At 33.5% G+C, this 22,136-nt stretch overlaps 1 protein-coding gene across 3 annotated transcripts in view; it reads right to left on the reverse strand.

Annotated features, from left to right (window-relative positions):
• LOC145662508 (protein DOP1 homolog) overlaps window positions 1-22,136 on the reverse strand; it is a 166,371-nt gene that overhangs the window by 91,365 nt on the left and 52,870 nt on the right. For all 3 annotated transcript variants that reach the window (XM_081728179.1, XM_081728162.1, XM_081728170.1), the window contains 6 exons: window positions 21,330-21,519; window positions 18,261-18,436; window positions 12,891-13,044; window positions 8,432-8,568; window positions 4,908-6,223; window positions 613-893 (listed from right to left, as the gene is read on the reverse strand). In XM_081728179.1, coding sequence (XP_081584305.1) covers window positions 613-893; window positions 4,908-6,223; window positions 8,432-8,568; window positions 12,891-13,044; window positions 18,261-18,436; window positions 21,330-21,519 — 2,254 coding nt within the window. The remainder of the gene's footprint in view (window positions 1-612; window positions 894-4,907; window positions 6,224-8,431; window positions 8,569-12,890; window positions 13,045-18,260; window positions 18,437-21,329; window positions 21,520-22,136) is intronic.

Raw genomic sequence — 22,136 nt, forward strand, 5'->3', positions numbered from 1 at the left:
TCGTACTGTATTTCTAAGTAACTTGCTCTACAGTGTGTATATTTTTAGAAATGTATCCTTATAGTCTGTGTGAGTGTGTGTAACGATATGATTAGCTCACGTGTTTTGGTATGCGTGATTTCAGATTCCATTCTTTCTGGGCAGCAAAAAATTTTCTGCGTTAGCCCAGTATTATGTTGCAAGTAAGGACCGATTCTGAATCAACAAGGGAAACTGCTACAAAAAACTTTAGACACCCAGAAATAAGTGAAGCTGTGAAAGTCGATGCGCTGGATGTACATACGTGGGTTATCTGAGTGCTCCATGGGATAAAAAAAATTACTATTATTCTTCAAGTTGGCTACTCTACATAAAATTGCACAAGATAATAAATAATGTAACTTGTCAAAGTAAAACAAATTGTCCTCCATGATTTGTTGATTGCAAGGGGAAAAAATGCAGTATGTGCTATGCAACATACCATGGACAAACAGTTCCACCGAACACCTTAAGATAGTTTCACAAACCAGTTTATACGTAGCCTTTACACACTTCCAAAAATTAAGCTTTTTTTTTAAAAAAAAAAAAAAAAAAAAAAAGTAGAGAAAACTAAAGGCATGTGCACATACCTACCTGGAATACTCTAGTATTGTTTTCAATCTGTTTGATATGAGACTGTTTCAACAAAGGTACAATAACCACTGTAATAACACCGTGATGTGGAGAACCATCAGCATTCTCCCCACTATTGGCTGCAGCATCACTGGCAGCTGATTGAACTGACTTTAAAAGGGACATCAGGTCCAGCACAGTTGCAATGGACATCAGCTGGAAACTATAATTACTTTTACTCAGTAAACAGGCACAAACTAACAAAACCTGAAGCCATTTTGGAAATTTCTCTGGAACTGGATCTGCAACGTAAGAACAAAAATTTTGAGTATACACTTTAGGTATAAGATATCCATTTGATATTATTATTACACTGTGCTACATTATATAGCTCCAAACAAGAAACAATTGATTATTGTGTAGACAGTTTGTGTAAATCGTGTCCACAACTTAAATACCCTTAGTGATTTTATCTAACTTCGCAATGAACAGTTTTCTACAAGTGGCATACAGTCCTGTACCTGAAGAAGGAAAAAAAAAAAAACATACACAGAAAAATATAAGTAAAAAAAGCTTAGTACTTACCGCAAACCAAAGTATTTCTCTACGTAGTGTTACTTTTCGAACTAAGCTGATTATGGAAATCGTAATTTCCGAAAGCGTAACTTAGAGAAATATTTGGTCTGCGGTGAGTACTAAGCTTTTTTACTTATATTTTTCTATATATAATCATCGCTCGCAATACACAGTGATAACTACTTACTCACTTTGGCTATCCATTTTGAGGATATCGGATCAAACTGTCGAAGTAAGTGTTCAATTTTGCAAGCAAATGCACACGAATTTTACACAAAAATTAATCATTCTACCTAAGATCTATAGCAGCATAAATAAATAAATAAAATAAGGACTTAAATAATCAATTAGATTTATTAACTAAATTAGAATAGTCAATAAATTAGTTCCCGTACAAGATGAAAATAGTCAGCTTATCTGATATGTCAGCCATGACTTATTTATAGGTAGAAAACAATAAATACTATTTACATCATACTATTTGAAAACGAAATTTTTGAATCAATTACCCGATCTCATTGTTCTTTAATCTTTCTAATTGTATTCACGCTTAACCCTAAAGCACCTAGTTTTGAACGTGCTTTTTCTTTCCCATTTACCCCCTGAAGTTGAAAGCCGCAGTTGGCTGTGAATTCTAGCGTGAAGCTGTGCATTTTTTCTACGAAACGGGGCGCGGTGACTCAGTGAAAGACCGCTCACCTCTGATACGAAGCATCCCTGATTCGATTCCATCTCCCGTCAGGTAGATTTTGTGATGTACAAACTTCGTATGCATGAATTTTCTCGGAGTTCTCCCGTTCCCTCCCACTTTTGTTACAGTCTCCCTTAGCCCCGGCACAATCGTGGGACTGAAAAAAAATCTTGAAGTAATAATAATAATAATAATAATAATAATAATAATAATAATAATAATAATAATAATAATAATAATAATAATAATAATAATAATAATAATAATAATGCGTCATTTTTACTTGTTACCTGTGCTTGTAATTCAGAGCATCAGTAAGTAATACCATTACAGTGGAATTTTGCTAATTCCCTAAAATGCCTTCTTCTACATATAAAATAGTTATAATTGAATTATTTACAATACACCTAAGTTAGTAATAAGCACGTAATGTAACGAACCTGTCATATCCTGTTCTGGCTCTATAATTGGCGCAGCACCTGGTGGGCAGTACGTTGGAAGTGTGGAAAGTTCTAACAAATAATAATAATAATTTTGTTTATTTCTTTCTAGAGTATTTACTTTGAATGTAATGGTCAATAAGAGAGAACAACTATACATTGCGAGGCCCTACATCTACATTTAAGTTTCATGTTTTAGAGACATTTCTCTCTATGTCATTCTTATATTATTATTTGCTACGCATCTTATTAAGCTAGACAAATTAAATTGAAGGTTATACCTTTTCGCGGGGTTAGTTAGTTTAAATCTTGGTTTAAACCAGCTGTTATTATTATTTTTTTTCATCACATATCAAAACATCTACATTAGTTTTATCTACTTTTTACCTTTTAATCAAGGGGTCCTGTGTTCAACTCTCGGTCGAAACACAGCCCTTCTTTCAAGTGTAAAACAAGTAGCGATTCGGATGTCCCTTTAAGCGAAAGTCTTCTCCTTGATAACCTTGGTATTTCATAATGATGTTAAAGCTACTAAACATACGAAACGAAACATATATTTCTGCTTGCCTGAATGCCTGTTGTTTTATAAAGAAGCCGAGGTTGTTGCTTTAATATATTGATAAAAATTGGCAAAATTTATCAACTGCCTGCGCAGCTTCCAACATTAGCTTGGATTGGACTTTGTTTTACTTTTATTGAATGATATCTACATACTAAATTTGTAATTTAATAACTCAGTTTTAGCGTAGTGATTACGATACACTGTCTTAAAATTTTATATGCAAATACATTTAAAGTAATAACAGGATTTCCCCAATAGCTAAGGCGGGAGTTTCCAGATTTACATATAATTCTGTATATTTTTTTTACTAGTGTAACTATTTATCTTTTTGTCCGTTTGAAATAACTCTCGACAATTATATTAACAAGTAGGCCTATGTAAAGATCAGTACAACGTACTTTTATCAGGAGTCCTTCATGAGTGAGTCGGCAGACTAATCGCATTTGTGACCAATTAGTCCCAGTTTCGTGTCCAAATGGACAATTTCTCTTCGATGTAAGCCGAGAAGCGGTTTGAATTCCGCTTTAAGCTTATGTGATTCCTTCCAGCATAACCCTGTTGTTGCATAATAACACCGAGGTGAAACAAACTTATATCTGTCCATATGTAATATAAATACATCGAGCAAATTATTTAAAACCAAAAAAACGGGTTTAAACAAAACAAAAAAAAAAACGATTTTTGGTTTTTTCCTATAAAAACCATGGTTTTTTGCCAACCCTGCCATTTCAAGTCCTTAATGTGACGTACACTGTCACTGTCAACGACATCTGTTCTGGATACGGAGGCAATGTGTATATTGTTTTGTTACAACCACATACTTTTATTCATGTCAATGTAAATGAGGTAAGAATTATGTAAGAATAATAGATAAATGTAAGTCTTCGAAAATCTTTTTTTACTATTTGGAGACTGAAACTGTATGAATATTTCACAATAATTTAAAAGCCTTCCTCCACACAAACAACAAATTGTAAAATGGTTTTAGCGGAATACTTCCGGAGGTAAAATTCTCTCAGCATTTAGATCTATGGGAGGAGACGTCTTAGAAGCTACTGGACAAGACAACAAAAGGAAAATGACAAGCAAAGGAACAAGAATTGGAGCAGAAACATAGAAGAACCATGTTGCAAAGAGGAATTGTAGAAAATCTCACATACGAAACTATTCAAAAATCTACGTCTAGCAGGAATTTATTGAAGTCAATTAAAAAGTAATGAAGAAATTTGAAGAGATGCTTCATTTAGGTAATTGGGAAAGAAACTGCTGATAATGTCGTTTAATTCTGGACAGGAGTCTGGAAGAGAAGATAATGGAGGTAAAATAAGTTACTGTTTTTATGATGGCAAGGTTTAAACGCAAAGATGATACATCTCTATAGGTCACTGTATCAATTTTTTGGGACGCCTTATATATAATTTGTAATGTCAGATGTTTTCGTTCTCTTTCTTTCTGTCTCTCTCTTTCTCTCTCGGAATTTCAGCACGAAGCTGTACTAAGTTTTCCTGTGCTCATGGATAAGTTAAGCACGAATATTTCCGTCAGTTTTTGTTGTTAATTTGCTTTTGCTGGGTATCAAAGTCGTGAGCTGAATATAGAACTTACAATGGTTATATTTTACATTGACTTATAATTATACATTTTTTGTTTAAGTTTCTGAATTTCTGAAAGAGGGAATTTTAAAGGATAAACAGATAAAAGATAAGTAAAGGAGGGAAACTTATTTATACGAAAATAAAGTGAAACATACACCAGCTCATGTTTCTTTACCTAGCAAACGTATTTTCTTGGAACCGAAAGTGTGTTTTTTAGATTATTGCACTTAGGCTGAGTGCGGAAGTGAGGAAATTACTTGACTTTCATTTTAATTTGAATAATCCTTGTATTGCTCGTAACTGTAATTAGGAATATTAAAAAGTAATACGATGGATTTTTCTAACCTTGAAAACAAGATCCACACACACATCAAAAAATAAAAGAAAAACGCTGCATGATTATATTGCTTAAAATACATGTAAATTACTAATTAACATGGAATGTAACTAACCTGTAATATCCTGTTCTGGTTCTATAATTGGCGTAGCACCTGGTGGGCAGTACGTTGGAAATGTGGAAAGTTCTACCAACAAATTACAGGCACACTGTGCACTATCTAGAAATTCAGATGTATCCCTGGCATACACAGTAACAGGACACTTCTCACTCTTCCAGTTTCGCTCATCACTGCTTCTCAACACAGCATCCTTACTACATGTCTTATGAAAACAATTGTACAACAACAGCTGTAGCTTAGCAATACGGTCAGTGTTTGTTTCCTGAGGTGGAACAATGAGAAGCTTAAACAACTCGAAAATATCTGTTTGACCACAGGGCACTATATGGGAGCTGATAAATTTCACATAAAATTCTTCGTACAGTCGTAGTCCTTCTTTCATCACTGACTCATGCCTGCTTCGAACTGGTGATCCTCGATCGAAACTTGAAATATCAATACCCGTATACTGACTTCTGTAACCACTGTCATTTCTTTTGAAAAAATTTTCAGACCACGCGCTTCTTTTGTCATCACTAGTTTCAATCATTTTCGCTTCTTCAGCATCCGATGCTTTTTCTGATACATCCTCGTCTACACCATAATCGTCGGCTGTGTCTTTCTCTGATTTCTCTACCAGAAAACTATTATCTGAGTTGTTCCTCCCATACAAAGTGGACTGGCTTCTACTTACATCATTTTTATTCTCCGTTTGACTCACTTCTTCACCATACGCATAGATCGCATTCAAAGACGGCTGCACTTTGGACAAGATTTTTTGACATAATTTTAAAGACTTTGTGATCTCCAATGGTAACAAAACATCACAATTTTCTGTCAAAACTGATACAACGTGGAGAAAAAGTTCTGGTAAATGTTCCGTTGGAGTTTCAATATAAGTTTCTAAGGACACAACATCAAGTAAAAACTCCGTTAAGGCACAAACTTCTAACATATCTGGTGGCCCAGAACCGATAGTTTTCACAATTTTCGGGTTTTTAACCTGGCCAGTTCCTTGATTATGGTTTACGTCACAGGAAAGTCGTTTCGGTGGTTTCGGACTAGTTCTGGAAGACAGATTTTGATTTTCGTCACAAGTCTTTTTGTTATTGTTTGCACTTTGATGACACGCCTTCTCAAAGATGACGCCCATATAATGCCAGATGTAATATGCTTCTAAGGTACTAAATAGAAGGTTGGCTGTTTTCAATAATTCTTGGCTTCCTCTATACGCGCTGGGTGAAACATCACTCTTCTTCTTATGCTTTGTCACAGGTTCTTTTGTTTCGTTTAAGTTATGAACAGTGCCTTCACATGACAAAAACAGTGTTCTGGAAATATTAAAATGTTAGAATATAAATTAATAAATGAAATTTGTGTACTAGCTTCTACAATACACATACAAATGTTCACAATATGCTTTCTTTTATATGCTTAAAATAAACATAAAAATTACATTATGATTTAGTCCAAAAGAATAAGTACTAAAAATAAAATGAAGTGTGTTAAGGTCCTCCAGAGATTAGATGAAGTCATAAAAATATTCTTGCAGAATACGGTATAAGTGAAATAATCATACGAAGCTAGTGTCGAAATACGAATTCCTCTTTTATTTTTATTATATATATATTCGTTAAGACAATGGAGAACCACGTCAGAAAAGGAAACGCGGATAAACCAAATCTGTTCCTTGGAGGTCGCACATCTCCCATACCTCAGAGAAATCGAATTACATCACATAATTCACATTTGGTGGGTGCTTCGATTCATCTCGATACTCCACAATGATTGAATTTAAAGTCTGCCTTTTGGTATGGGGGAAGTGCAACCTCGAATAAACACACGAGAGTTATCAGCGTTTCGTCATATCATGTGGTTCTCTTCTGGTGATTTAGGGATGAAGTGCGACCTCGACTGAACAGATATGAGTCATTAGCGTTTCGCCACCTCACGCAGTTCTCTTTAGGTGCCTTAATGGAGAGCGATATAATACTCCTTCGTAGAAATAAAATAGAACACTTGTGATCGAAGCCATTTCCGAAAGATTCAGTACACAGTTTACACAAAAAACAACAACAACAACAACAATAATAATAATAATAATAATAATAATAATAATAATAATAATAATAATAATAATAATAATAATAATAATAATAATAATAAGAAGAAGAAGAAGAAGAAGAAGAAGAAGAAGAAGAAGAAGAAGAACAATAGTATGTTATGAATCAATCATAATAATAAGTTGTCTATACTTAATAATAATAACGAAAGTTCAGCACTCATCTAAAGCATTTGAGCAATAATCCAATCGCGGACGTTCCAGTGATAAATTTTCGTAATCATCACTATTTTTAAAAAATGTACGTTCATCGAACAATTACATTTTTGATAAATCAATCTTCTAAAAGATTTATCAAAAATGTACTTCGGACAAAAACGCGCTGATGAAAATTTATCTCTGCGATTGGATTGTTACTAGGATGCTTCAGATGAGTGTTGAACTTTTATCATCATTTGAATGCATCCTATTGTTTCATTAAGTAATTACTAATGACTATATTGTACTTGTACAAAAACTGTAAAATTGAAAAGTTTATCTCACTTTCCACATAAGCTGAGGTTGCTTAGGTCCCATCCCATATGGGCCTTGGCGATAACTGTCGTATGTTCCATTATTCATAATTTCCAGCAAAAAACACTTCAGAGTTCTACCGATAAAAGTCAGGTTACGAAAATGCATGTATCTTCGAGTCAGAAAATAAAGAAAATGGTCTGGAAGTAACTGTACGTAAGACGAAATAGACAGAAAAGTCGAGGCAATATTTTGAAAACACTGTAATCAATTCTAGTAATAATGTAGACATGATGAATAAATTTATAAAATTACGACTAATGCTAAACGTACAGGACTAAGTAACTCAACTAAATATCTATCATGTCAAATTAACATCATACAAACGTTAGTGCCACAGAGGCCAATTTAATTTCGTCATGACACCATCAACACAAATATTTAAATTTACTTTTCATTACACAAATATTTAAATTTACTTTCCATTAACTTTTGTTAAGCTAGGTTACTATGCTGCAAGAATCTTGTAGATGTCATTGAAAAAATCGTGCAACTCTACAATATTTATCCATGTAAACATAGTCTTCAAAGGGACATGCAACATTTTTTCATCTTGCAAGGAGTCAAATCATGTGCAACTTTCTGGGTCGTCTTGCTTGCTACCTGCTATCGACCTCCCACTGACAAAGAAAAAACAGTTTCGCCGCTTCCGAAACAACGAATTCTTTTGGACGGGGGGGGGGGGGGGGAACGCGCCAAAATACACGTTTTTAATGAGGAGGTTTACTATGTGTCTACTAGAGTACAGTGCTGCGTGGTGGAAATATCTTTCTTACTTTCAGAAAGTTGTACTGCGCAAACAGCAAATAGAAAGATGGGATTGCAAGATTTTTTAAATGACAGCTACAAGATTTTTGCCGCATGGCAACCTAATTTTATATACAAGTTGAAATACTGTACTAACCTGAATACTTCAAAAAGAATGTCGTCCAAAATTACAGGTCCTATGTCAGGTTTATCGAGCAGGGAAACAAGCAATCTGTAAGGCCTCAGATCTGGTACAGATTCATTTAAACTATGACTCAAAATGGTTTTAATTGCCTGAAGGAATACAACAAAGGAGTATAAATACTAGCGTAATCTTTCTATTTATGACTAGTCCGCTAATATCAGAAGGCAAAATATTTGCAAAAATATCGCTAAATATTTGGTTTGATTCAATGTGATTTATAGTACATAAGTGTGAATTCTAATACTAGCAACTAGTCTATTATGTTGTTAAACAAATTAGACTGATTTATAAAACGGTAAACCAAGGAAATATATTTGTATTAAGCCATCTAAGTATGTATTTGCTTTTGATCCAATAAGAGAAAATATATTATTCTACAAACACTATTATAAAATATCCAAAATTCAAACACATTTTAAAAATTTATTTTGGCTGTTGTACAATAAAAAGCAACCATCGAGCTATTTGTTTAAAAAATACAGGGCATCACCACAGTTATACAAAAATTTCCTATAAAAAAGTAACAAAGTAAAAATTTTCATTAAAAGGCCTAAGCTAAACTCTACACTACAACCAAAAAGCGTCTGTATAACTCAAAAAGTTTAGATTAAAATCTAATAGTAAAACGTCAACGTTAAAATATCATCAAAGGTAAATTAGCCAATAAATATTACACCTATTTACAATGTTAAATAAACATAATAGTTAAGTTTCTGTGCCATGACAATTTAGTAATTTTTTCTAATTAAAACGAATTCAAGTCCTAACAGTTTGTGGTATGATGTCAAAAATATAAAAAAAATAATAATTATTTCTATTATTTCATTTCCTATCCTAATAAATTCATTAACTACATCCTTAAGTTGTCTTAATACACAGAATTACAAATTTCTAATAAGCTACGCTCTGCCCCCCCCCCCCCTCTTCCAAGAAAAAAAATCTTAAATATTAGGTTATTTCAAATTAAAATTTATAACACATGTTATGGTGGAAGCATCCGGTTTTATCCATTTACCAACTTTCAAAACATAGTACATGTTGATTAATACCCAATGAATGCTGCACAAAATCACTCGCCTAATACTCTGATTTCACATCTCTTGTTCTCATATATCACTTTAGAAATGGGCTTACATCTAATAGTATCTTTCGTCAGCCAACTTCTGATTAAGTATCATTCTTTTCTCTTAAGAGTAAATCGCATTCTCTTTTTAAGTTTAAAAAAAAAAAAAGACTACTGAAATATGTTCATCCATTCGAAAACTGTGTAAAAACAAATAAACGAGGGAATATATTATTGTACAATATTACAACCATCTTTAATTTTGTTCCCTCAATCATATGTCGCAACTCTTGTAGTTAAAATAATATACTATAGTTTAACTGCCGGCAAAAAATACGTATATAAACCACTCATATTAACTTTCCATCGAATAACGCGATTTGACTAAAATATTTAATGTGAAGTGAATGTGATTGTTTATAAGATGCTGAAAAATTTACTCATACCGGTCTACTGGTTCCAACGATATTGCCGCATGAGAAAAGACTATTTTTTCGCTGGTAAATATACACAGCACGCAGGAAGACTTAAAAGATGAAAATAAATAGTTTCGTAAAGGACAGCAGTGAGAATGAGACATTGAAATCAAAGTTAGGGGAAAATTCTTCACAACAAGAACATACGCTGGAACGAAAATTACTGTCATAATCTTTGTAACGTAATCGAGACATACTGATGAAAACAAATCTTAAATTTTATTTATATTGCTTATTTACACAGATATATATGCTATGGAATGAAGAACTTAACCCTGGTGGAATGAATCATCTTACTTCAGTCAGCTACTGTTGCCTTTTTTTAGCAGTTTCATTAACAAAGATGTTTTCTAGGTTCTTTAGCAATCCAAGATGCCACTGCATAATCTTGTATTCAGACTGCTAGTGGCACAAATTACTGCTCTAAAAATTGACAGGAAGCTTCTATGATCAATACGATACTAAATCCCGGTATATGGTAAGCGCTTATTTGTAGGAACAAAGGTGTGTCATAAATCACATTTTTAATACAAGTTCTTTATTGCATTGCATATTACTTACTATATAATTATTTATGGTAATAATATTCTTCTAAATTTAATAATTCATGTACAGTAATTCCTTAAATTTTGTTAGAAAATTCTTGAACAAATTTCTATGTAATTTAATGTTAATATATGCGAACTTGAAAACTTGTTGGATGTCTTCCGATTAATTGAACTACAATATAGCAATTTGTGGTAATTGCAATCTCACAGAATTAAAGAACTTAATATTAGGAAGCTGTTAGTATACGTGTATGAAATGAAAGTTACATATTTTGTATTTTGTTTTTGTTCATTATACTCCTCGCTATTAATAATAATAATAATAATAATAATAATAATAATAATAATAATAATAATAATAATAATAATAATAATAATAATAATAATAAATTAATAAAATCTTCGAGACATGGCACACTAAGAACTGGTTAATAGAGTTTCAGAAAATACTAAAATTAATCTAAAGGTAATACTTCTGAAACTCTAACCACGGTAGAGGGATCTTGGTTGGAATATTTAAAGAAGCATATTATAGCCCTTCGGCAAATAAAATTACCAGTGTCAAAGGGATTCAAGCGGGTTGCCAGTACTTGAACAACATTATGAAGTATAGGGGAGTAAACCTCCGTATTTTCAATATCAAAATCAACGTAATTCGTTGGAAAGTAATCCCTTACAGCGTCAAACTGAAAGGCACTGTAATACATCTATTTCCTCCTCATTTACCAAAATCAAATCAAGGCAAACTACATAAATTAAGGTCAACGTTCCCTCAACGTTTGTAGGCTTGAAATCTCCCTAATATAAACCACGGAAAAATTATTTCTATATGTAAGGTCAGTTCTTAAAAGGAATTATACGTAGGAAATGTTCAAAGCCATGAAAGGGTGTTCCATGGTAATACTTTACGTGCAGGTGCTATATGTTCTCCCAGTGTAGGTATAAAATGTAATGACTACAACTTAAAGGGAAGTGCATGCTAATATACCTTGTGATTACAGATGTAGTTAATGAGGGTAATACTGAAACTCTCATAAAACAACGTTATGGAAAGATACGAAGTAGTAATATAATCCGAGATACCTAATAGGTAGTAATAACAGTTGTCAAAATTATTAAAACTGATCGGCCTATATTAGATCACGTGACTTCTTCTATTGATATGGCTAGACCTACTTTAGTATGCGATTTTCGGAAGCATGAACCACAAAGCACATAGAATCTTAGTTTAAATGTATGTAACAATTAAATGTATGTAACATTTAAATTTATATACCAGACCAAATTCTGCGGCGGAATGACGATTCCATGGAAATAATTGTACTATCTATGATTTTCATTATTATTTGTAACAAGGAGTAAAATGAAAAAGAACAAAATATATAACTTTCATTTCTCATACGAATATTCACAGTTTCTTAATATTCAGTTCTTTAATTCTGTGAGGTTGCAATTACCATAAATTGCTACGTTAAAGTTCTATTAATTGAAAACATCAAACAAGTTTCGAAGTTCGCAGCATATGTTAAAATTAAATTACATAGAAATTTATTCAACACAGAATTTTGATACATACAAACAATAAACTACATAAATTTTTCCAACAAAATTTAAGGAATTAATATACATTAACTATTAAATTTACAATAATATTAATTACCACACAGAATTACATGTAACTAATATGCAATACAATGAAGAACTGATATTAAAAATGTGATTTATTGCACACTTTTGTTTCTACACATAAGCACTTACTATATGCCGAGATTTAGTACCGTATTACTAATTACACAAGATTCCTTTCCCAATTATAAAATAATAATATACAAAACCTGTTTGCATTCTTCATATTTCATAAGTTTATGATATCCACCGTTAATAATAAATTCGCCAATTTCTAGAGCAATAATTTGTGCCACCAGCAGTCTGAAATTCTGCAATGACAGCTTAGGTTTGTCATTCCATAGTATATATATCTGTATACGGTAAGTAATACTAACACAACTTTGTGTTATTTAATTTGCTTCCATTTATGTGTCAATTACGTCACATCTTACACTAATGTAATATTCCCTTTATGTTTTAAGTAAAATATAACTTTTACAAAATTGTTAAAATATACTGAATTTTGCTCTATGTACACATTATTTTTCATTAACAACATAAAACTCTGTCCCTGGATGTATAATCAGTGACAAAGAGTTGCCCATTACTTTATGAAGAAATGTGTGAGAACTATTGAACAATCAGTCTGATTTTGTAATCCAGATAATTAACATTTATTAATAACAATTTATAAATTCTCCAACATTAAATCTCACCTGTATTAGCATATCCCTGGAATACAGATCAAAATATGGATTCACTACAATGTCACTATCGCTCTCTGCACTTCTACTCCGTTTCACAAGTGGATGTTCGGAATTCAGTAAGTTGATATTAACTTCCGAACCTAAGAGCCACGCATACAAACGTCTGCAATGCAACACAGAAAAAAGTATAAACTAAATTTAATACGTACCAATGGGACTTTTAAGCATTCATATTTTATTCTTTCTTAATTTCACAGTGTAAAGCTAATCCTATACTTACAAGATACATAATCAGGGTTGGCAAAAAACATGTTTTTCTTTTTTTTTTACGCATTTTTGATTTAACTTTTTTTTAAAAATAATTTGCTCTATGTGTTTATATTACATATGGACAGAAATAAGTTTTTGTTTCGCCCTATTATACAACAACGGGGTTATGCTGGAAGGGATCGCATAAGCTTAAAACGGAATCTAAACCGCTTCTCGGCTTACATCCGAAAGAAATTGTCCTCCATTTGGACTAGGAACAGCAGAATGGAAGTTCCACCAACTTACACTCCAATACCAACAGTATATTCGCTTATTCGGAAATCGGGACTGTCCCGTTTCATTATAAAGTTTGGCGATCCGGTCAGTAAATTTCTTGAATCGGGTAACTCCCACCTTCGCCACCGGGAAAATCTTGTTATTACTTTACATGAAAAACAATAACGGGAAAATTCCGTTATTGCTTTGCATGTAAAATTTTACGATCAGCGTAATCAGTACGCTGATCAGTAATCATAATCAGTACGCTAAAACTTAGGTATTAAATTACAAATTTAGTACGTACATACGATTCAATAAAATTAAAACAAAGTCAATTCCAAGCTAATGTTGAAAGCTACGTAGGCAGTCGATAAATTTTGCCAATTTCAATGAATATATTTAAGCAACCTTGGCTTCTTTAAAAAACAACGGGCATTCAAACAAGCAGAAATATACAATTTGGTTTCGTTTCGTATTTTTAGGCTTAACATCCTTACGTAATACCAAGGTTATTAAGAAGACCTTCGCTTAAAGTGGCATCTTGATTAACACTTGAAAGAAAGGTGATTCGACCAAGAACTGAACATGGGACGCCTCGATTAAAAGATGAAAAGGAGATAAAACTAATGCAGAGGGTTTGATATGTGGAACGTCACCATGAAGTTCACATGATTTAAAGCATTTTTCGATTATTTTTTTTTTTTGTTTGTTTGTTTTTTGTTTAAACCATTTTTTTTAAACCAAGGTTTAAATCAGCCAACCCTGTACATAATACACATCGTTATATTAGATATACTGTACTTGAGAACTTAATTTCTCATAACAATAAGCCAAAAATGCACTTTAATCACAGTAAAAGCTTTTGCAGGCACATAGTAGTCGGTGCACAAGGTGCTATTATAATACTGTAAAATTCACGTTATATTGTGGGGGAGAAAATACAAAGAAAATTCGGAACTTCATATTTGTATAAAAAAAGAAATGCATCTACAATGAGTAATCCATGGTGCTAAGTGGTAAGCTGGAAGTTCCTATTATTAGAAATTTTACAAGTCTCGGTCTAATTATTAGTCACTTTTCACCCACTCCAAAGGTGTGATGAAGTTATCTTAAAAGGAGAGTCAAACCACAAGACATTTACAGAAGACTTCAAAAGACTCGTGCAATAACGAGATAGCTAGTTGGAGCAAACTATTTGAACGGTCAACATTTTTTACAAATAGACGAACATCTGGTAACTGCAAGCCCTTAGATGTAATTTCTACCAACCTTTTATGCTAGTTGATAGACATACGACGATATTTTATTTATTTATTTATTTTTCTCCCTTTCTTTTTAACCTCCGTTACGGCATTAAAGGAGAACCACATGAGATAGCGAAACGCAGATACGCAAAATCTCTTCATTGAAGATCGCACATCCCCACACCAAAAGACAGAATCTGCCACTCAATTATTGCATTGTGTAGTAGCGAGGGTGCAAACATATAGAGTGCAATCGAAGCGCCTGTCGACTGTGACACCGTGATGTAATTCGATTTCTCCAGGTGGCTGAGGAGTTCCTTTAAATTCCAAGATCAGACCATTCAGAACGATATAATTAGCACGTTCATCAAGGCAGTCTTCTGCCACAGATTTATACGCTTCACTACTCTCGTCGCGTACGTCGGTAAATATTTTTTTTAAAACTCTCTGTAGCTCTTGTGCACACAAATCGAATCGCATCAGTAGCGTCCTTTTGGTGCGAGTCTTGATTGCAGTTGATAGTTCCACGTTCGCTACTCCACAATGATTCAACACTAAAGTCTTAGAACGCTACAATTGAATACTAAACTTTGTCTTTTGGAATAATGGATGTGCTATGATTAAACACTAAAGTCTGTCTTTCGGTATGACGGATGTGATATCTCCAATGAACACATCTGGTTAATCCTCGTTTTGCCATCTCACGTGGTTCTTCTCTGGTGGTTTTACAGAGGTTGAAAAACAAAATCCCACGTAACTGTAATCCTGACTAATCAAATATACTTCGATCCTAGCTGATAAGCATATATCAACACTATTTATAAACACATTTCTATTACACGATGAATGTACGTACGATAGATAAACTACAAATTTTCACATTGTTTATATAGAAAAGAAATGTCCCGAACTCTCAACAGTTTCCAGCTTAAAGAACTATTTGGTACTCCCTAGTTTTCAAATGCTGAACGAGCGCCTTTGATGCTGGATTCGGTTCTGTCTCAAGCACAGAATTTTCGATGTTGATCCAGTACCGTGAGACAAATGAAAACCTACTTGAAAACTTAAGTTTACTACTTGAAAACTTAAGTCTAGAAAATCAGTATAATAGCACTGCAAGCTGATGCCCTGACACGTAACAATCAGTTGAAAGTGCCGCCTGGTCGGAAACATATAATTTGCGCCAGGGAGCTTAGTTTATTCTTTGAAAAAACAATCTACTAAGAATAATTTATTTCGGCACATAATACGATAAAATCAAGAATTATGTTAAGCTGGCTCAACAATATTTGCATAAATCATTCATGACGCGCACGAATGAGATTTAAATTTATATAGAGTAAAAATGCAGTTAAAATTTCCTGTGGAAACTACATTTTAATTAACTGGAGAATTTCAGAAAATATTAGCTTAGTAAACGATATTTTACAAACCATTAACAATTACACACAAATTGATCGGGGGACTTCCGGATAATTGGCTGATCATAAATTTTCAGTTACTTCCCGGGGACTTCTGCTACTTACTCTATCAATGGCTTTTTCAGCATTTTATGTATTTTGGCTACTTCTCGGGGTAAGCCTATTGAAAATATTTACAAAGGTGATTCCTTGTGTTTGTTAAACGTCTGTGTGTGTGTGTAGTTCCTGATAAGGACTTTTCCTCACACATTTCACGTACGTGCTTTCTTTACGCAATTATGCGAATAAAGTTTAAAAATATCACAACAGGAAAACAGAGTTTCCAGGTGGAATCTAAACCACCGTAATGTGTTCAAATTTCAAGTCTCTTCCACTGGGAACCGAACCTGGGACTGTGTGCACCGAAGGTGAGCGTGCTGCCCACTAGACCAGCAGGGAGGGCTCTATATATAACCGATTCTATATAAGAAGTAGAAATATAGTTTAATGTAAAATCACAACCACATGAGCTCTCATTTAATCAAATCCGGTTATCCTGCACAGCGAAGGTACGAATGTTAACCACAAGGGATTAAACGAGTTTTTCGTTTAGCACAAACTTTAGTCAAGAGAAACGAACAGAATTTAATTTCTAAAAGTTTCTTTAATCAGCTAACATATGAAAATAAAAAAAGATTCCAAAAACAAAAATCATGGCTTTGCTCGTTCAGTGCAAGAATGTTGCACTCATATGTGTAAACAAGAGCATAGCATAGATGTTTTAAATATACAAGAGCATTTTCTTTTTTCTGGTGTCATATCGTCTCACAACGTATATAGATACAAGAAAGAGGAAAAACTTGTCTATTGAAACTAACTTCTGCAATAACACAGAAGGCGGTGGTACTGTTCCTCAACACTATTATATAAAATTTCTTATATTCCTAGTGCCAGCATATGTATGGACACATTTTTATTTTTGTTGTACTCGACACCCTTCCTTCTGGAACGCCTACAGGAAATTTACAAGAAGTGATGATTGAATTCACTTTTCAGGGTTAGAACTTTTTTCTTTAGCTTTTTTCGCTACTTGCTAGTCTATAGCCATTAATAGGGTGAATGTACATAACTTGCTAAATACACAAGAAAGAAGCTGTTGGTGTTTCGCTGCTTAGAGGGGTGAAACATATTAATTAGTGAATATTTCTTGGAACTGGTGATTACGTCACAGCTGAGGGAGAGAAAATAATGTGTCATAGCATTTTATAGGTAATTAATATTTTAAATAGTAATATTCTAAATCATAGTGTGTGGCTGCAAAATTAAACTGAAATTTATTACGTGCAAGATTTGATATACAGAAATATTTTTACTACATATTACTTATAAAAAACGAACTAACACATAGATAATAATTAGTTACTACATTAGAACTACTTATTTTACGATCTATAATAGCATTTGCTTAAGAAAACATTTATTTTCTCAGAGCTCCCTCGTGGCAAAGCTGTTAGCTTGTAAGCCTTTGGCGTGGGGAACCCGGGTTTGATTTCCAGCGGGAGCTCATGTGGTTTGGATTCCACGTTAATCAGTAGGTTTACGTCTCATATAGCGTCGCTGCTTAAAGGGACGCTAAAGTTAACACCAAACCAAATCAAACATTTATTTTCTGCAACTTGGCCATCTGTCAAAGTTGGGTCATTTTTCAATGCATCCGATAGTGGCTAACATAAAGATGTTTCTCTCTATATCAACATGTTAGTAAAAAAAACAGAGAATCAAATATGTCCTCTGTGACCTTCCCAGCTATTAGAACCATTGTGATGATACCTATGAGAACTTGGTGTTGTTTTCACAAATTAAAAAAAAATAAAATAAAAAGGGAGAATAGGTATTCAAATTTGATCATCACAGAAATTTAACAGAACTTAAAAATTCTACAAAAGCAAATGTACACAAAATAACATAAAACTTGATTACTAATTGCATGGGATAACAAGTGACGAATGAATTATGAAGTGACCATTATAAAGCGCAAATTTTGATATTGTTTTCTTGTTCCATAGTGTCGATTTTTTTATTTATTTTTCATTAACATTGACAGAGACCTTCTCTTAATCATACAAACGTTGTAAAGTCATTAAGTATATAAACACACTAGCAGTGGTGTTTTAGTACTTTAAAAAAAAGGAATAAAAATCAGTTACCTATTTAGAGACATATCTCTTCTTAGTATTGTAATTAATGCAGCTGTCACTAGTTGAATCATGTCACTTTTCACTAACTGGCTATTATGCATAGGGAAACCAATGAGTAAGAGATCTAAGGCACTTCTCTGCACAAGAACGCTTGTGTCCTGCACTGCTGCACATAAGGCACTAACCTATAAAAGAACAGATGATAAAAGTAACAAATATAATAAATCGTTCAAATGAGAAACGGTATCAACGATTAATCAAATTCTAAACAGACAGAATGAAGTGTAAAACATAATAAGCAACAAATAAATAAAAATTAGATGGCAATAGAAAATGATAGCATCGCTAGTTCTGATTTCTCTAGTCCAACTTGCATTTCCTGTTAGTAAGTAAAATGGACAGAACCTGCTGTTAACGTGAGCTACGAATAGTAAACCGGGGCTTAAATTCATGCAGTTTGTGGGTTCGCAGACCATCATGTAATATCAAGTATCACAGTATATGCCGTTCCTCACCACAATATTTCGCCTCCAAAATAGCTTAATTGTAGGATTAAGTTAAGTCTCTATAGGCCAATGGTCGCCAAACTTATGAAGCTTCTGAGCTAACGTACCGTTTTTAAATCCTCCTGTAAGCTACCAAACAAAATAACTACTAAATTTCTTTTTTTTAAAAAAAAAAAACTTACATTTCTACTAAATATGAAATCAATTTTAATTAAACTGTATATAACAAAAATAAACTGAAATTGAAGTGTACATAAGAAAGAAATTGCAGTGTAGTTATAGCATTTTTTTTTAAATCAGACTTATTAACTTTAATGAGAAGGAAAGTTTTACTGGGAGTCAAAGTAAGATTTAGCGAATTTTACCCCAAATTGGCAAACTGATGAAGGTTAGCCAACCGAAGCGTTAATGCGATCTCCCGAAAATATCCCCGCGGGCAACTAGTAAATCGCGATCGATGGTTCGGTAATCAGTTCTATGCTTTCTAGACTGACTACCCAGTGACTTCATACATAAGGTGATTAAGTCAGCAATACCCCCGACCGCTTCTGTCCCCCACGTTGGCCAATTCCAATTCACTAGCAAGTGAAAGCGCATCTATTGAAGGAAATAGTTACTGAAATCCGTAGGACCCAAATCACATGTATTTCCACTGATATCGAACCACATTCGTATTCCGAGCACATCAACTATTGAGAAAAAGAGTTGCTTATTAAGACGAGAAAATATTTCAGTTTTATTTTTCGAAACAAATATATCGCTAAATATTTCTATTCTATTTAAACGGCGTAATTTAATTCAAATTAGGACTTTCAGTTAACCTTCCATTCATATAGTCGTAAGAATATGAAATATTTCTTGCGAAGTAAATCGATCAATACTGCAACCAATGCATGCCATTATTTGGGTGACCACTGGACTTAGTTGCTAGCATGTATTGTATTCAAGAAAAAATAAAAATACTTCTTCCCGTCGCGATAGACCAATGTGGCCACCGGCGATGTAAATGTAAGAGACTACACACTTCAATGACCTTGGTATTGAAGAGCGATTATGTAGTCAGCACAACACTACAACCACTCCTACAATCCAAGTTTTCCCAGATTCTCATTTCACAGCGACATTTGGTGAAATATAAGTGAGAGAATCGATGCCATTCCCACAGACAATCGAACCATTAGCAGTATAAGTAAATTAAACTAAGCACCAACAACACGCAAAGCGAGGCAAAATATTTCAGACCTTTTGTGTACATGTGTAATCTAAAGAACTGGATAAGATGTTAATATCATTGCACGACTTGGTTGCGGCGAAAGGAAAACTGCATTTTGCACGATAATAGAACCTGCTAACTCATATTCAGCATAGAAAACATTCTAATCCTGCAAACCCAACATATATTTTAGTTTGATTTTCTGAATCTTCTTGGGTTATTTTTCCTGCTTCTTAGGCATGGTATAATGAAATGTTTCAGGTAGAAATCACTTTCAAACTACAGGGTGGCCTAAAAGTAGCTAAACAGTACCGTACTGTTGTATTTTATATCATTTCTTATTGTTATCCATCAGGTAGACTTAGTTTCTTTATTATTTGTTCTTAATGTTCTTTTACTTATACCTTAAGCTCGGAACAGCCGAAGGAAATAAACCCATAAACTAGAATGTTATACTAGATCAATGCAGGGGTGTATACCTATTTTTGGGCCACCCTGTATATCATCATATTTTAACAGATATTCTTTGTAATTGCATATGAAAAGACCTATGAAGTTTGATCGAGGCCACACTCATGGCGCATACGTTTGAGACACTTTCCTTCAGGATCGAACCGGAGATCAGATAGGTAGAAAGTCGACTTACCGACAGAGTTTAACACCGTCTTCCAACTTCTAATTAGATTAAATTATTTTAAAACAATGATTTAGGATTTCGATTTCTGGGCTTTCAGCATCTAAGGCCATTTAGCCCGTGACGTTTTGAGGGATGACGTCCCTCGGCGAGCATACTATTCGGCGAAAGGGAAGGAAAGAAGCGGCCTGGGACCTATAAGTTAGGCACCACCCCGGCATTTGCATAGTGTGAATGAGGAAAACCCAGAAAACCTCACTCAGGGTGGCTAGCCTGAAATCGTTTTACGCCTTTTCGACTGAGTGCCCCCACCAGGAATCGAACCCAGAACCGCTCGCACCGAAGGCGAGATCGAATTAATTTTAAAACAAATTTTGGTTAATGTAATCAACGTAATTAATGTAATCAATTCTAATGAAAACTCACGAATATAACCACACACAAGCATTCCAAACTATTCTTGCTACTTCAACAATTTTAAGTAACAAAATTAAATATGTATGATGTGAAATAACTACCAAAGTATTTACCTACATATAATAACTACGAAAATAATCGACATTGAAATAATGTTCTAAGAAGTCCCTAAGAAGATTAATAATACAAATTATTATTACTTATTTCGTTCAATTTCAATATTGATTGTTATGAGATTATTATATGAGTTAAGTTTTCAGAACAATAATGAATAAAAGTGAGCACTTAAAAATACTTTAAACACTTACCATCATATCAATATTAGTACCCATTATGTACAGTTGGTCTTCCATTGAGAGTTTCTTATTAAAATGTGCTAAAACAAATGAAATCGCCGGCAGACGAATACTAGCGTTTGAAGCTATACATTCCCAGAGACATCCATAAAAATGATTTTGTCCAACACCATCACAAACTTTCTCAAGAAGAGAATTGGTCCTTTAAAAGAAAAACAACATTTGACTTACAAACAGGTAACAATGTACGTATGCTAGAAAACTGAAACGTATATTTCAAGCACATTAGGGAAAAATGTTTCAAGATAGTTAAGATGTTTCCACCTGCAAACATGAAAAGGTTTAGAACCTAAAGTGGAAAGGTGAACTTACTTTTTGCAGATCTAAAGAATATTTAAAAATAACTTTAGAGAATTTGAAATTAATATAACCACTTTACTAATTATGAACGTTGGAAATAATTTTATCAATTACAAAAATTACTTTACGGGCCATTGCAGAACCAAAACTTTTATGTATATATAATAAACCCTCTGCAAAGAACGCAATATGAATGGCTCCAAGAATTAAGGAACGTATTAGATTTATAAGGAATCAATTGCCCCACTTTGATCAGTCAACTCCCAGCATTTAAGAATTAATAAAATAATCTGTATGATATAAACAGTAATAATATTAATGTTTTGCAGGAATCTAATAAGGAGCACGGGGGCTCAGTTGCAAAGCGTTATTTCTGGTGCGTGGAATTCCTGGTTTGATCCCAGCCCATGTAAGTTCATGGTGAACAACAATGTGTTCGTGTATTTTCTGGAAATTCTC

Source organism: Thermobia domestica, chromosome 1, assembly GCF_964235325.1.
Source record: "Thermobia domestica chromosome 1, izTheDome1.hap1.1, whole genome shotgun sequence".
In the NCBI taxonomy this organism is placed as follows: Eukaryota; Metazoa; Arthropoda; class Insecta; order Zygentoma; family Lepismatidae; genus Thermobia; species Thermobia domestica.